General features: G+C 36.5%; 1 protein-coding gene across 1 annotated transcript in view; it reads right to left on the reverse strand.

Moving 5' to 3' along the window:
- Positions 1-15,273, reverse strand: part of LOC143649197 (vomeronasal type-2 receptor 116-like) — a 40,251-nt gene that overhangs the window by 21,707 nt on the left and 3,271 nt on the right. The window contains 2 exon segments of the mRNA XM_077119389.1: positions 2,887-2,911; positions 10,120-10,283. Of these exon segments, the coding sequence (XP_076975504.1) occupies positions 2,887-2,911; positions 10,120-10,283 (189 nt within the window).

A 15,273-nucleotide genomic window follows, 5' to 3' on the forward strand; every position in this document is an offset into this window, starting at 1 on the left:
AATGGTGCAACCACTGTGGAAGGCAGTTTGGCGGTTCCTCAAAAAGCTGAATATAGAATTGCCATACGACCCAGCAATACCATTGCTGGGTATCTACTCAAAGGACTTAAGGGCAAAGACGCAAACGGACATTTGCACACCAATGTTTATAGCAGCGTTATTTATAATCGCAAAGAGATGGAAACAGCCAAAATGTCCATCAACAGAAGAATGGCTAAACAAACTGTGGTATATACATACGATGGAATATTATGCAGCTTTAAGACTGAATAAACTTATGAACCATGTAATAACATGGATGGACCTAGAGAACATTATACTGAGCGAGTCTAGCCAAAAACTAAAGGACAAATACTGTATGGTCCCACTGATGTGAACGGACATTCGAGAATAAACTTGGAATATGTCATTGGTAACAGAGTCCAGCAGTAGTTAGAAACAGGGTAAGATAATGGGTAATTGGAGCTGAAGGGATACAGACTGTGCAACGGGACTAGATACAAAAACTCAAAAATGGACAGCACAATAATACCTAATTGTAAAGTAATCATGTTAAAACACTGAATGAAGCTGCATCTGAGCTATAGTTTTTTTTGTCTGTATGTTTGTTTGTTTGTCTTTTTTTTCTTTTTCCTTTTTTTACTATTATTATTATTTTTATTTTTTTCTCTATATTAACATTCTATATCTTTTTCTGTTGTTTTGCTAGTTCTTTTCCTAAATCGATGCAAATGTACTAAGAAATGATCATGCCTCTATGTGATGATATTAAGAATTACTGATTGCATATGTAGAATGGAATGATTTCTAAATGTTGTGTTAGTTAATTTTTTTTCAATTAATAAAAAAAAAATTGAAAAAAATATTAGCAAACCTAGAAACAATAAAAAGAAGAAAAGTATGATAGTTCAAAAAGAACCACATTCTGGAGCAGCTAGAAGGAAAAATCTGAGAGAATTGTGTGGTAGCCCATGAAAAACTCTGGGATCTGTCCTGTAACTATTTGTTGAAGAGAGCTTTGAAAACTATTGCTTTTTTCCCCCTTTGCTTTGTATATATGCTATATTATACAATAAGAAAGTTAAAACAATGAAAAAAAAAACAAAACGCCACCACAGATGGTGGCAAAAAAGAATGAATTTATAAGCTATGTAACTAGGTGAATGAAACTTGGGGACAATATGTTGAGAGTAAGAAAAAGACAGAGCATAATGATGTCTCATTAATACAGACTACCTATAATGAACAAACTCTTAAGAATTGAATTCCAGAGCATAGGTTACTAAGGGATGGCTTATTGTAAAGTTTCCTAGATTGTAAGCTCCTACAGTAGTCACATCTATTCTGGAGTTGTGAATGTTATTTCTAAATCCTGAGATGCTGAGCTCTTTGTACATAACTTGGCCATTACTTGAAATTTCAGGTATCTGTGTGACACCTGAGCCTCAAAGCTAGAATTCTGCAGTTATGAAAGTCAGCGTTACCTCATACATCAAATGTTTAAGAAATTGAAAAAGAAAAATCGACTTCAATTAGAGATATGAATGAAGCTGATCTGGGCAGGACTAAGATAGAGCAGACTAAAGGGTAAAGGATGATATTGACTGCATTTTAAAACTCTAACTGCGGTGTGAGACCAAAGGAAAGGATGTTTATTTATATTTTATGCAAAATTTATATTTTATGTTGCACACTATCTAATTTAACTTGTAAGTTTCTTTGAACACCGTATTTACATGGAACCTTGAATAGGGAGTGAGACTTTTTCGGTTTGTAGAGTGGAGTGTGATACCCGGATACCCAGAGTATCCCAGAGTAAACTGGGGAGAAAATTTTAAAAAAAGTATTTACAAAGTCCCCATGAGGGATTGGAGAAGACTGTTGAAATATTAAATATCTTCACTTAGGGAAGATGTGGTATTTTTCTCGAAAGCATAGGGAACTACCAATTTAATAGGACAACCCTTCGATCTTGGAGCTTGCCATTATGAAACTTATTCCTGCAAAGGAGAAGTTAAGTCTACTTATAATTATGCCTAAGTGTCCCCTCCAGAGAACTGCAGATGTACCCTCTCTTTCTAAAACAATTCTGCATGAAAAGTCAATTCCTGTCCCCTACATGGGACATAATCCCAGGGACATAAATACCCATGGCAACGTGGGACAGGACTCCCGGGATGAGCCAGGACCTGGCATTGTGGTATTGAAAAAGGTTTCTTGATCAGAAGGAGGAAGAGAAATGAAACAAAGTAAATTTTGAGTGGCTGAGAGATTTTAGATAACATCAAGACGTCCTTCTGGAGGTTGGTCTTATGTATTATATAGATATCTCTTTTCAGTTCTTGGTGTATTGGAGTAACTAGAGGGAAATACCTGAAACCATTGAATCTTAATCTAATAGCCTTGATTCTTAAAGATGATTTATAACTAGATAGCTTTTACAGTGTGACTGATTGTGAAAACCATGCGACCCACACTTCCTTTATCCAGTGTATGGACAGATGAGTAAGGAAACAAAGTCAAAAAAAATAAGGGGCAGAGGAGTTATGGAAAGTTTTGGGTGTTCTTAGTGTTTATTTTGTCTTTATTATTTTTGGAGTAATGAAAATGTTTAAAAATCAATTGTGATGAATCATATGCAATATTATGATGACACTGGGAACCACTGATTGTATACCTTGGTTGATTAGATGGTATTTGGCTGTAAGTCAATAAAATTGTATTAAGAAGAGAAGCACAGAGATACATTCCCACTTATCATTTTAATTATTTAAATCATTTTTTTCAATATTTAGTGCCATTCTATGCACAGAAGATATAGTAAATCAATGTTGAGCACAGATACAGAATACGAAGGATTGTCTTTGATATTCTGCAAAAATGTACCAAAAATACATATTATATATGAAAACTATAAATACTAACACACACACATATAACAAGTCTAAAAAATATTAGGGAAGAAAATGTAATGAGTGTTTAAAAAAACATTAGCACAGGTGGCAGCGGGAAGTGGGTAGGTAGGTGAGCTGGGTTGCCTTACCTCCTTGGCCTTGCCCCTCTTGTCTCCTCCCTTTCCACCCCGAGCTCACCATGCCACAGTACATCAGATGCAAGGTTTTCACAATCACACAGTCCTATCGTGAAAACAATACGGTTATACAGCCTTCAAGAATCGAGGCTAGGGCGGGCCATGGTGGCTCAGCAGGCAAGAATCCTTGCCTGCCATGCCAGAGGACCCGGGTTCGATTCCAGGTGCCTGCCCATGGAAAAAAAAAAAGAATTGAGGCTATGGGACCACAGCTCAACAATTTCAGGCACGTGTGGTTCTCAATATAGGCATTCTGACGGGAGTCTGTGTATTAAAGTAATAAATGATGTAGGTTGTGTTTGGGGTCTAGGACAGACCAAGCTCAAGATGCAACGATTAAGATATTCCACAGTCAACTGGTGCGACAGATGGTAGCCAAGGAATCCTGCAGCATTGCCATGGAAACTGATGGAATGTTTTGAAATGAAGACTGTCATGTTCTCAGGAAGTAAACAAATATCTTTTGAATTTGAGGAAGTGTTAGGACAGAAAATACTTTATGCAACTAAATGGGTTATTCGAAAACTGAGAGATGATTTTTTTTGTACTTTGTTTTTTAATGTTACTTTAGAGGGTTGGAAATGTAAATTAGTTAATTTAGTCAGTGAGAAAGCCTTTATTTATTTTTGGAAATTGAACATGAAATGCATCTATCTTAGAATCTTTTTGCAGATTATTTGATGTTAGGCACAATATATAATTATTTATTTGGCAAATTTGTATTCTTCTTGATATCTTCTGAAAAAGATATCAAGAGGAGCCAATTTTTCCATCAATTTAGGTCTTCCGTCTTTAAGAGAAAATTAAGTGTAGCCATTTTACTGGATCGATAATTCTTTTGGAGCATAAATATTGTGCTGTTGATGACCAGTAAATACTTAATATGGTAACTGGAATTAACTATGCATAATAGTATACCTATTTAAGTATAGTAGTGTAGTCTCAATTATATCTAAAGGTAATTATGAATTACAAGTATTTCTTTACCTTAAACCTTTCAGATTTAAATTATGTTTTTGAATGTAAGGTATTTACTTACTTCACCGAGTTATAATTTATTTGAATCCAGTTTTCAGTGATCAAAAATAATTGCAATTACTTTGAACACATGAACTGAGTGATGGTCACTAATGACTATTACAAAAATATTTACAACTTATATTCTATCTATAATTTCTCAGCAGAGCTAAGGATTATTTGATTTTTTTTTTGCATGGACAGGCACCGGGCCACTGGCCACAGTGGCACTGCCCAGATTATTTGAACTGTTAAATTATTGCATATCTCTGTGACAACCCTGCCCATTTTTTTCTTTACTTAATCAAGGTGTCAAACATGACTGTCAAAACTATTATGTTTTCCAGTAAACTAGAAATATGATAGTTGATATTTCTCTTCCATTTGTCACCTGAATTTTACCACCTAAATTTAATTTTCACATGTTGAAATGTGAAGAGTTAAATGAAGGCACTATCCTTTAAAATATTTTTTGTTAGAAATTTGTCATGTTGAGTAGCATTTTAGCATGGAAAGTTCCACTGGCCATTATGAATTTTGGAATGCTTCAAAGAGTTCAGCAAATAAAATATTACATGAAAAAATCATTAGCATAAAATCGTAAAAGTAATTAATGCCACTGAATTGTACACTTAAACATGGATAAATAGCAATTGTATATGTTAAATAAAAGTTGACGATAAAAATAAGTAAATATATAAATGAAATAAAAACTATGTGACCAGTAATATCATATCACATATAAAAGAAAGTTTTTAGAAATATGAGGCAAAGTGGACATAACCAAAACCAGAGTGACAGAATTCAACAAATCTTCTTTGTTTTACAAAAAAATCAACATATGAATTATGTATAATAGGTAATTTGATTTCTTATATATTTGTGTATCTCACATACTTACAGACATACACACACATATCTGTCCACATATAAATTTCATACTTTCTGTGCTAAAAGAAGCAAAAGCATATTATTGTAAAATTAATTCTCATCCTTGTCCACCAAAGAAGTTCTACATTTGAATCAATTACTGAATTATGGAAGCCATCAGGAAAGAGAAATTTTATGATCAACCTCAGAAATCCCAATTCAGGGGCTTATCAAATGAGCAAACAGATTGGAATCGAGCTCGTTTAGCCACAAAAAGTTCTTGTTAAATACCAAAATGTAAACAAATTAGACAACTTATTAACCAATATTCATACTCGTGAATAATTCTTGGATCAAAGAGGTAACCAAATGAATGATCAGAAATTGGGAGCAAATTATCAAGGAAAGAGACAGAAAGAGAAATAGACAGAGACAGAAAAAGAAGAAGAGAATGAGAACATGGCAAATGCAAAGAAACTTTCTAATCTGGAATAAAATATCTGAGGGCTTCATTTCTTGAATAGTAAATAGAAATGAAAACCTGAATCATGTGAAGTAAACCTCAGCTCAGAAAGCGAAAATGAAGGTGAAAAGGAGCAATAAAATAAGAAATTAGATGCTATTAAAGCACAATAAGAGTATACAACATATGTAAATTCAGTCCTGAAGAAACAAACATGAGACCTGATTTTTTATCTGAAAGATCGATAAAATTATATCATTCAGCTTATTTGATAGTAAAAATATAAGGAAACCAAGTATTAACAACACTATATAATGAAAGAAGCAATGAATTAAGTAACAGAAGTAAGTTTATAATCATCAGGACAACATTGTGTATAATTACAAGTAAAAAACTTTGAAGATCACAATGAAAGGACCACTCTTTTTTTTCAAAGGAAATATGATTTAACAAACTAAATGCGATAGCAAATAAATGGAGAAAATCATAAAAATTATGACAGAAGATATCAAGATATTTTTAAGAAATAAAATTCCAAAGATACAGCGTGGATAAATTCATGGATTATTTGTCTCTAAAACTAAAGCAATAGATAATTACTCTAGTGGGATACTCTTTCAAAATGTAAAAGAAGAAGGAACACCATTAGTGTGACCAACATCAGAATGAAAATGTGAATGAAGAACCATTTTACATAGACTATTAGCAAATTAGATAATTGTTTACTGTGGGTCCTCCCATTTCCATAAGGATAAATATACATATATGCTCAGTGAAGTAGATGAAGCAATTGATAAAATTTAACATCTATTTTTAACTGAACATACCAGTTTAGGAGAAGGATATTTCCTTAATATGATTAAAAACAAAACAAAAACTCTCTCAAATCAGAACCTAGATTTTGCTTAAAGCAAAGATAGTGAATAATAATTAGCTGCAGGTGAGGGTCAGGCATGGCAGAAATCACCCCCAAACAAGGGATGATTTTCACAGTCAGATACCCTCCCCCTTCCAGATCTGAATGTACTGAAGGTATTAGCCACATTTACTGATGTCATTTCCCTCGGGTATTATGGGATGAAAATTGCTTAAGGAATCCATGAACAGCAGGTATTCTTATTAAAATCAAGATTAATAATACATTCTGTTAGTGCCAGAATTACTTAGTACTTTACTAGAATTGGAAGCCTATCATATAATACAATTAAAATAACAGGCAAAAAAAGAATGGAAAGGAAGGCGCAAGCCACAGTATTTTGCTGGAGCTAAGACTGTTCACAAGGCAAATCCTAGAGAAAATGTGAATATGAATTGTAATTAATAAGGAAGCAGTCAACCAAACATATACAATCGTCGATGGCCTTTCAATATAACATTGGTAACTTATACAAGTGTTATGGGAAAATATGTATTGACTGCATTACGCTTAAGAACTGCTCTTGCTCCTGAGGACAAGACCATAAAGTTCAATTGAGGAATGTAAAAGCATTAAAAACAATATTGCAAAGATTTCAATAGTCTACATCACCTTCCATCAAGTTAACACAGGTGGTAGATTATGGGTTCCCAGGGCCCAGGGAATGAGGGGGAATGAGGATTATTATTTAGTTGGTGCAGATTTTCTGTTTGAGGGAGGGAATTTTGGATAATGGATGTTGGCGATGGTGGCACCATATTGTGAAATATGTACAATTGAAAGGGCTTAAAATGGAAAATTTTGAGTTGTATGTATGCTACCACAAAAAAAGGTTTTAAAACAGTTTCAGGGAAATTTTATTAGGTTAATGATAATGGAACTTTAGAGGTTTTCTGAAAGCATGAAAAGTTCAGGAAGTTAGTGAAAATAGTTAAGGATGATTTGGGGGACAATTTGACTTAGCAGAACCCATAATTGCAGTTATTTATTAACCACAGTATTTGAAACCGGGTGATAATGGCATTGGAAGATATGAATATATCACCTGCCAGAATAGAAAATAGAGAAACAATCTGGTTTAAGTAAATGTTTCATGCATCATAAAGATGTTATTGAAAACATGTAGAGGAATAATGAATTGTTTAATTAATGGTGAAGATAAGTCATTTGGAATATGAAAGTAAGGTAATTTATTTCACATATGAGGCAAAAACATTCCATTTTTTATGAAGAAAAACAAAGTACCAGAATTAATATTGTCCGGTTATAAAATTGTACATGGAGAGGTATTGAAAAAAGGCAGAAGAAATGAGAGAAAAAATGATTAAATTTTATTCTACATGAATTTCGTGGTTTTGATCTAAAACATGCCACATGAAAAAATATTTAAACAAGCAACAACCTGTTAAGAGGAGTAAAATGAAATTACAAGTACTTATTATTTTCAATAAGTAAACTATACTTTCAAATGAAAAGGCTTATAGTTGAATGGAAAAATGGCAAAAGGCATAAAGGTCAAGTTATCAAACAATGTATCATTAAGATCAAGTAACAGAAAGAAATATGACCAACCCACCTATTAATAAAATAAATGCATATATGATCAATAAGCTGCTATTTTCATACATCAATTTGCTCAAGTATTTTTTTTTAATTTGAAGGAAATGGATACTCTGCTTCATAGTTATTGAAAGTGTCCATTAGCGCATTTCTGGAGAGTTCTTTGGCAATATACTTCAAAACCATTTTAAATATACAGAGACTTGCACTCAACCACTTAAGTCCAAGTCCAAAGATTTCATTTGCTTTTTACAGTGTAAAGTGTAAACGTTTATCTACTCATGTGCTCATTATGCTCTCAATTATTGTAACAAATTATTAGAAACCAATAAAATACAAAATTGGTGTTGAATTAAAATTGTGTTAGTCTTAAGACTATAATCATGCAGACATAAGAATGATCATTGCAGAACTTTATGCATAGAAAATATATGTGATGTCCTGTTTCATAAGAAAACCAGGGTAAAAAGGAATGGGGACTGAATGATCTCATCAGTGCAATATAGTCATGTCTATGCACAGAAAAGTGGTAATATGATCGAGCTTCATTATGACTTTCAGACTTGAGGCACTTTTTCCTTCATGAGCTTTTTATTCCATAAATAAATATTAAACATTGTATTTCATGGCTGAGTTGGTTCAAGGACTAATACATTACTATTATAAGTTAAAACATTTTCTTTGATCATAAATGCAGTTTTTCTTTTGATTTTAGAAGACATGAAAACTTTTTCTTGATCCCATAAAGTCTTGTGCACCCTGAGAATGGTGTCTTCTGAGCCTAGCGGATACATCGGCCCAGATGAGAAAGCCTAATAGGATTGCAGGTGCATTTTGTTAAGTGTCAGACAGGGTTTTTATCTACGTGTCTCAAAAGAGCTGATCAGCCACAGTGCACGTTTCTCCACGTTTGAGTGGAGAGCAGAGGACAGGAAGAGAAGCATTTAGTTCTCCTCCTATGCCAGTACACACTCTTTCCCTCCACCCTACAGGGTCCTTCCAGCAGGCTGGGACATACGCATCAAGCTCACCTGCTGCCCCAGGAGATCAAACTAGAGCGTCCCTGAATCAATACCCTCCACGCCTGCAGCCCTGATGCTGGTTGAGCCTCAGCACTCAGCAGCAGCCGTCTGCATGAGGTGTCTGCGTCACAGACCTTAACAACAAGGTGGCAAATATATTTTGGAAAGTTATGGAAAAGAAATAAGTGGGGAAACATTGGAGGAGTGACAAAGAATGAAAGGATAACCAGACAAACATCTGCAAATGAAAAGGAATAAAGAAAAGAAAGGTACAAACTCCTTCTATAGCAGGAAGAGAGCCTAAATTCATTACTCTGCCATCTCCAGTCACAATTGTGCATAGCAAAATATATGTCTCTGGCACTTTCAGAAGAAGCAGTTAGCATTCATTTTCTTCAGTGAAATCCCCTCTTCTCACACAAACAGAAATAATCTGCTGGAATCCCCTGATAATTTATTTTATCAGTTTACTAGATTGTCAGATATAGAACTGGCATTAGCAGAAATCTAAAAGCAGAGGTAGCTTAAGTATCCAAGTGAATCAACACCAAAATGGAATAGAAAATATCTCACGATTTACTCACCTCTTATTCCTGGCCTGACTTGCAGCTCACAAAGGCATGGAGGATCCTTGGCTGGCTCTCAAATAGAGAAATTTCAAACAGTAACCAGACGTCTACAGTAAGAAGTCTGTCCAGGCAAGTGGGACCCAGATACAAGTGGCATTTTTGTAGGAATTTTAACCATCATACACATGAGGAACGATGCATTAACGGAGCCTAGACTTGGGAAACGGACATTTTTCTGCAACCTCTTAGCACAATTCTAATGCTTGTCAGTTGTGGTTCTAAGGAATAACATTAATCCACACTAGTGCCAGACAAGGCAGGAAGAGAGACAAGGACGATGGAGATTGACGTCTCATGTATATCCCAGGATTGGAAAAGAGGAAGTAATGGGAACTAAAGGGAAGAAAAACTGAATACTCTTGTTCCCCTTAGAATGAAAAAATATCCAGTGGGATGAGACAAAATTAATTATGGATATCCTGGGATACAGAGGGGGAAGACAGGAAGCAGAGGGCAATTGATACAGAGTGTTTTGATCTAGCCATCTGCAAATTGCCTAGGCAGCAGTCTTCATACTAATGAAATAGAAAATAAATGGAAAAGGCACTTACTTCTGGTAATAGTTTTCCATGCTAGGCTTAGTGATTCTGTTGTTGGTTAGAAATGTATAAAGGGGGAAAAAGCCAGCAATAATCAAATCTCCATCCTTTAATACACTGGGTTTCATTCGGAAGAAACAGTTGGGATAATCTAAATTACATGCAGAGAGAGGAAGCTGCAGGAGCAGGAAAATAAAAATCAATGAGAGCATCTCAGAAGTATTTCCACAAATTTCACCCAAAACCTTAAGTGCGTGCAAGGTATGGGGCAGGCTGAGCTGAAATGGAACATGCAGCCTCAAGCTGATATATACTTGCATATATATCTATATGGTATTGTGAATGGAAGAGGCATCTCTCATGGCTCTAAAGACCTCTTTCTGCTAAATCTTTCCACTCTTCCCAGACAATAGGGATTTGGAAACCTTTCTGCCCTTGGGCACTGCATCTGAGGTCGTATGCTGAGGTGGAAAACAAAAGTTGAAAAATATGTTTGAAGATAATCTTCCTCACCCCTAGGTGCTATGATTTCATCCAAGTCCATGGATAGCAAGGCCCAAGGGACCTCCTCCTCCCCAGACAGGTTTGGTCCTAATCCTTGTCCACAAACCAGGCCCATTCAAGGAACTGACATTTGTTCCATCAGAAGAAAGCTGTGTCAAGAATGGCTCATGCCAGTCATGGTTTATACAAGACCATCCTGACATTATTCCTTCCAAACTCCAACATAGAGAAGAGCAGCTTTACACACCTCACTTTCAGGGTAGACACACACAATGCCATTGTGGTAGATATAGGTTTACATACCTTATATGTGACCAGAAACACCAACAAACAAATGTGTTTCTGCCTGGTGAGGCAACAGCCATGCTACATTCAAATTGCAAATCAGTAGGTTAAGATCAATGCAGAAATGGAGTTGCATTTTTAATAAAATTTTTATTAATTTAAAAAAAAAACCAAAAAACACCAAACACACACAAACATTTGCAACTTTTGATCATTCCTTTCTACATATATAGTCAGTAATTCACAATATCATCACATAGTTGCATATTCATCATCATGATAATTTCTTGGAACATTTGCATCTATTCAGAAAAAGAAATAAAAAGAAAACAGAAAAAAATTCATACATACTATACCCCCCACCCCTCTTCCCCACTGATCACCAGCATTTCAGTCTAAATTTATTTCAACATTTGTTCCCCTTATTATTCATCTTTACTCCATATGTTCTATTCGTCTGTTGATAAGGTAGATAAAAGGAGTATCAGACGCAAGGTTTTCACAATCACACAGTCACATTGTGAAAGCTATATCATTATATAAACATCTTCAAGAAACATGGTTACTGGAACACAGCTCCACATTTTCAGGCAGTTCCCTCCAGCCTCTCCACTACATCTTGAATAACAAGGTGATATCTATTTAATGCGTAAGAATAACCTCCAGGATAACCTCTCGAATCTGTTTGGAATCTCTCAGCCATTGACACTTTATTTTGTCTCATTTCACTCTTCCTCCTTTTGGTGGAGAAGGTTTTCCCAATTCCCCGATGCTGAGTCTCAGCTCATTCTAGGGTTTTTCTCAATCCCTTAATGCTGAGTCTCAGCTCATTCCAGGATTTCTGTCCCAGGTTGCCAGGAAGGTCCGCATCCCTGGGAGTCATGTCTCATGTAGACAGGGGGAGGGTGGTGAGTTTGCTCGTTCTGGTGGTTGGAGAGAGAGAGGCCACATCTGAGCAACAGAAGAGGTTCTCTTGGGGGTGGCTCTTAGGCCTAATTTTAAGTAGGCTTGACCTATCCTTTGTGGGGTTAAGCTTCATATGAACAAACCCCAAGATTGGGCTCAGCCTATAGCTTTGATTGTCTGCACTGCTTGTGAAAATATCAAGAATTCAACTTGGGGAGGTTGAATTTTCCCCCTTTCTCACCATTCCCCAAAGGGGACTTTGCAAATACTTTTTAATCACTGTTTAAATCACTCTGGAATTTATCAGGACATCACTCTGGACAAACCAACAAAATCTCATGTCCTACTCAAGGTTCCATCTACTTATGGTGTTCAATTAAGCTGTCTACATAAGTTATGTTAGGAAATGCACTAGTCAAAGTATAAATTTTGCACCAAATAAAATATAAATTTTGTACCAAATTAACATTGTTTTGCTTTAGTCTCACACATAAGGTAAAATTTTGAAATATTAATTGCCATCTATTTTCAGCACCCTGCAGTAATGACGTTCCTTTGTTCTTCTTCATGCAAAAACATCTTTTAAATTTGTACATTTAGTCACTATCATTTATACACTCTAGGCATTCCTAGATTATACCATCTCAGTCTTTATCGTCTATCTTTCTTTTCTGATTTCATTTGTGCCCTCAGCCCTCCTCCCTCTACCATTCTCACATTCAGCTTCACTTGGTGTTTTAACATAATCGTACTATAGCTAGGTAGTATTGTGCTGTCCATTTCTGAGTTTTTGCATTCAGTCCTGTTGCACAATCTGTATTCCTTCAGCTCCAGTTACCCAATATCTTACCCTATTTCTACCTCCTGATGGTCTCTGTTACCAATGAAATTCTCCAAGTTTATTCACTAATGTCAGTTTGAAGTTGCATTTTGAATTCCTAAAATGTTTCACCCTTTACTAACCCCCTGCTGATGTAAAGCATGCTGAAACCATAGACCAGCACATTGGACTGAACCATTTCTACACCTACATACTGTTTGCCTCTAATATGAGTACTTTGGTGAGAGGAAGGGGTTATGTGGGAAATGCTTCACGTTTCTTTTCTCACCCTAAACTGAGATCAGCAGTTGGAAAGCACCCCATGTACTCTTCACCATCCAATATGTCTATGACATGGGCAACACCTCCAGATTTCTGTGGCCCTGGATTGAAAATTAAGGGCTTCTGGCAACTAATTTGGCAGAGAATTGAGGTATGTGTCCATCACACATGCACACACACACACAAATGAGTTAGTGACCAAGAACGGTAGCTCTATGTTTTGGGACTACCACATAAGTTCTATAGTTATGGCCTCCACACTCAAGCTTACCTCATTAGGTAATTAGGTTTGCATTTTAAGGAGATTATTGTAAAGGCTTGATCAGAATATGGGATAAAGGATTTGGAATCTGTGATAGGAGTTAATTTATCATAGTAAGCCACTCAAGAGATAATTGTATAACTGTTCTTAAGAGGATTGACTTGAAATATGCAACTACATTTTTAGAGTTTCAATAAATTTATTTGAGAACTTTTATGAAAATACAATATGGGAACATTGCTGTGTAAAGCATCTGAAAAAGCTACAATAGTCTTGTCTTCTTGGTACATCTCTTTTAATAAGACAAATATTATGTAAATAAATAATACATATATAAGCAGAAAAACCATTTAACCTTATAAAATGAGGAAAGTTGAGCTGTGGAACTTAAATGACTGGAACAGGAACGGTCAAATGTGGCAGTAATATCTAGCCTGCACCCTGAAAAGTGATCAAATATTCAAAAACAGAGGCTCTGTAGGTGCTTCAGGAAGGTGGATGGAAAATTAAGTGACGTTGTACTGAAATGGCAGGGTGTCCAGACACTCAGGGTTTAGACAGTATATTAGCACCAAAAAGTGGAGTCTTTTATTCTGAGAGAGGAGAGCACGTTTTTGGGGTAAATCGTTATTTCAATGTGTGATGTGGTCAGTGTGAATGGAGCCATCAACAGGAATTCTGCTGTGGTTGGACTGCGGGTGGGTGGATATTTGGGGCTGGAGAACAGAGTCAGAGATGGATTGGTTTTGAGGGCATTTTCACTGCTAGTGGTATTTGAGAACTTGGGAATAGATGGGATTGCCAAGAGGTGTGGTCGAACTCCTAGACAAAATAGGGTGGGCCATGGTGGCTCAGCAGGCAGACTTCTTGCCTGTCATGCTGGAGACCTGGGTTCGATTCCTGGTTCCTGCCCATGCAAAAAATCCAACCAAACAAAAAACCCGCCAAAAAACCCACCTGCTGTGGGTTACATTAGATGAAAAAAGCTGAGTCTCCACTGTGCTGATAACAGAGGTGACCTGTGAGGTTAGCGAGGGGAGTTCCTATAGAACGGAGGTAGGACTCAGGGCTGGGCAGTGTGGAATGGATACACGTGAATATGCATGGCCATTACAACCTGACTCACTGTCTGAGGGAGGAGGGAATCACATGGATAGAGACGGGTCACAGTAATACTGGATGAGAGACTGGTTTTCAGATGGAAGAGATTAGTGTGAACTTCAAAGCTGAGGGAAGGGTCTAATGGAGAAGACATTGGAAGTACAGCAGATTTATGCAAATATTGGAAGCATAGGGTTATTGAATTGGAACTACAAGTGTAAGCATGGAGTAGTACATGATATGGAGATGAGACATGCAAGGAACTATGAAAACTATAGGACCTAAAACGGAAAAATAGACTGACATGGAAAAATGTCAAGACTAGGGGTACAAAGAAAGCTTTCATCCTTTTGTCCACGTTATAATGAGTTAGTCACACTGTAGTCATGTGGAGGTGACAGTGGCAGTGATGGGGAGAGATTAATACCCTCAATGAAGATAATGGATGGGGAATGGTATGGATTTGGCACTGGGCATTGATTTAGAATTTAGGTTCCTGACTCACATCTGTTTGTTATCCATGGCCCAGTTCTCACCATGGGGTGCCTATCCCAGTAGCAGCAGGATTGGGGAGTTGAAGTTCAATCTATCAAGTCCCACCCTAGACCTATTGCATCAGAATCTCTGCAATGTGGGTCTGACAATCTAAACTTTGCAAAGCCCATCTATGATTGTGATGCACCATGCGATTTGAGACACATTTCTCCAGGCAGAGAGCGAGGGTGGTGGTTCCACCTGAGCTAAGAAAATTTACCACTGCATGTAGTCTTTGTCCTCCATTTTGCTCAAAATTTGAATGATATTTTCTTTTTAAAGGGGAAGCTCCAAAGCAATATGATTCCCCAGACTTCACAGCGGAAACGGCAGCACGCTGTCACTAAGGCCAAGTGGAAACCTGGTTTAGGGTCTGCCCTCCCTATAAGAATGACCAGCTGCATTTTCCACATGCCTGTTACGAAAATCACTTCCCATCCTGGAAATGTGGTCAGACGCAAGAGATCGGAGG

This window comes from Tamandua tetradactyla, chromosome 11, assembly GCF_023851605.1.
Source record: "Tamandua tetradactyla isolate mTamTet1 chromosome 11, mTamTet1.pri, whole genome shotgun sequence".
NCBI classification, from domain to species: Eukaryota; Metazoa; Chordata; class Mammalia; order Pilosa; family Myrmecophagidae; genus Tamandua; species Tamandua tetradactyla.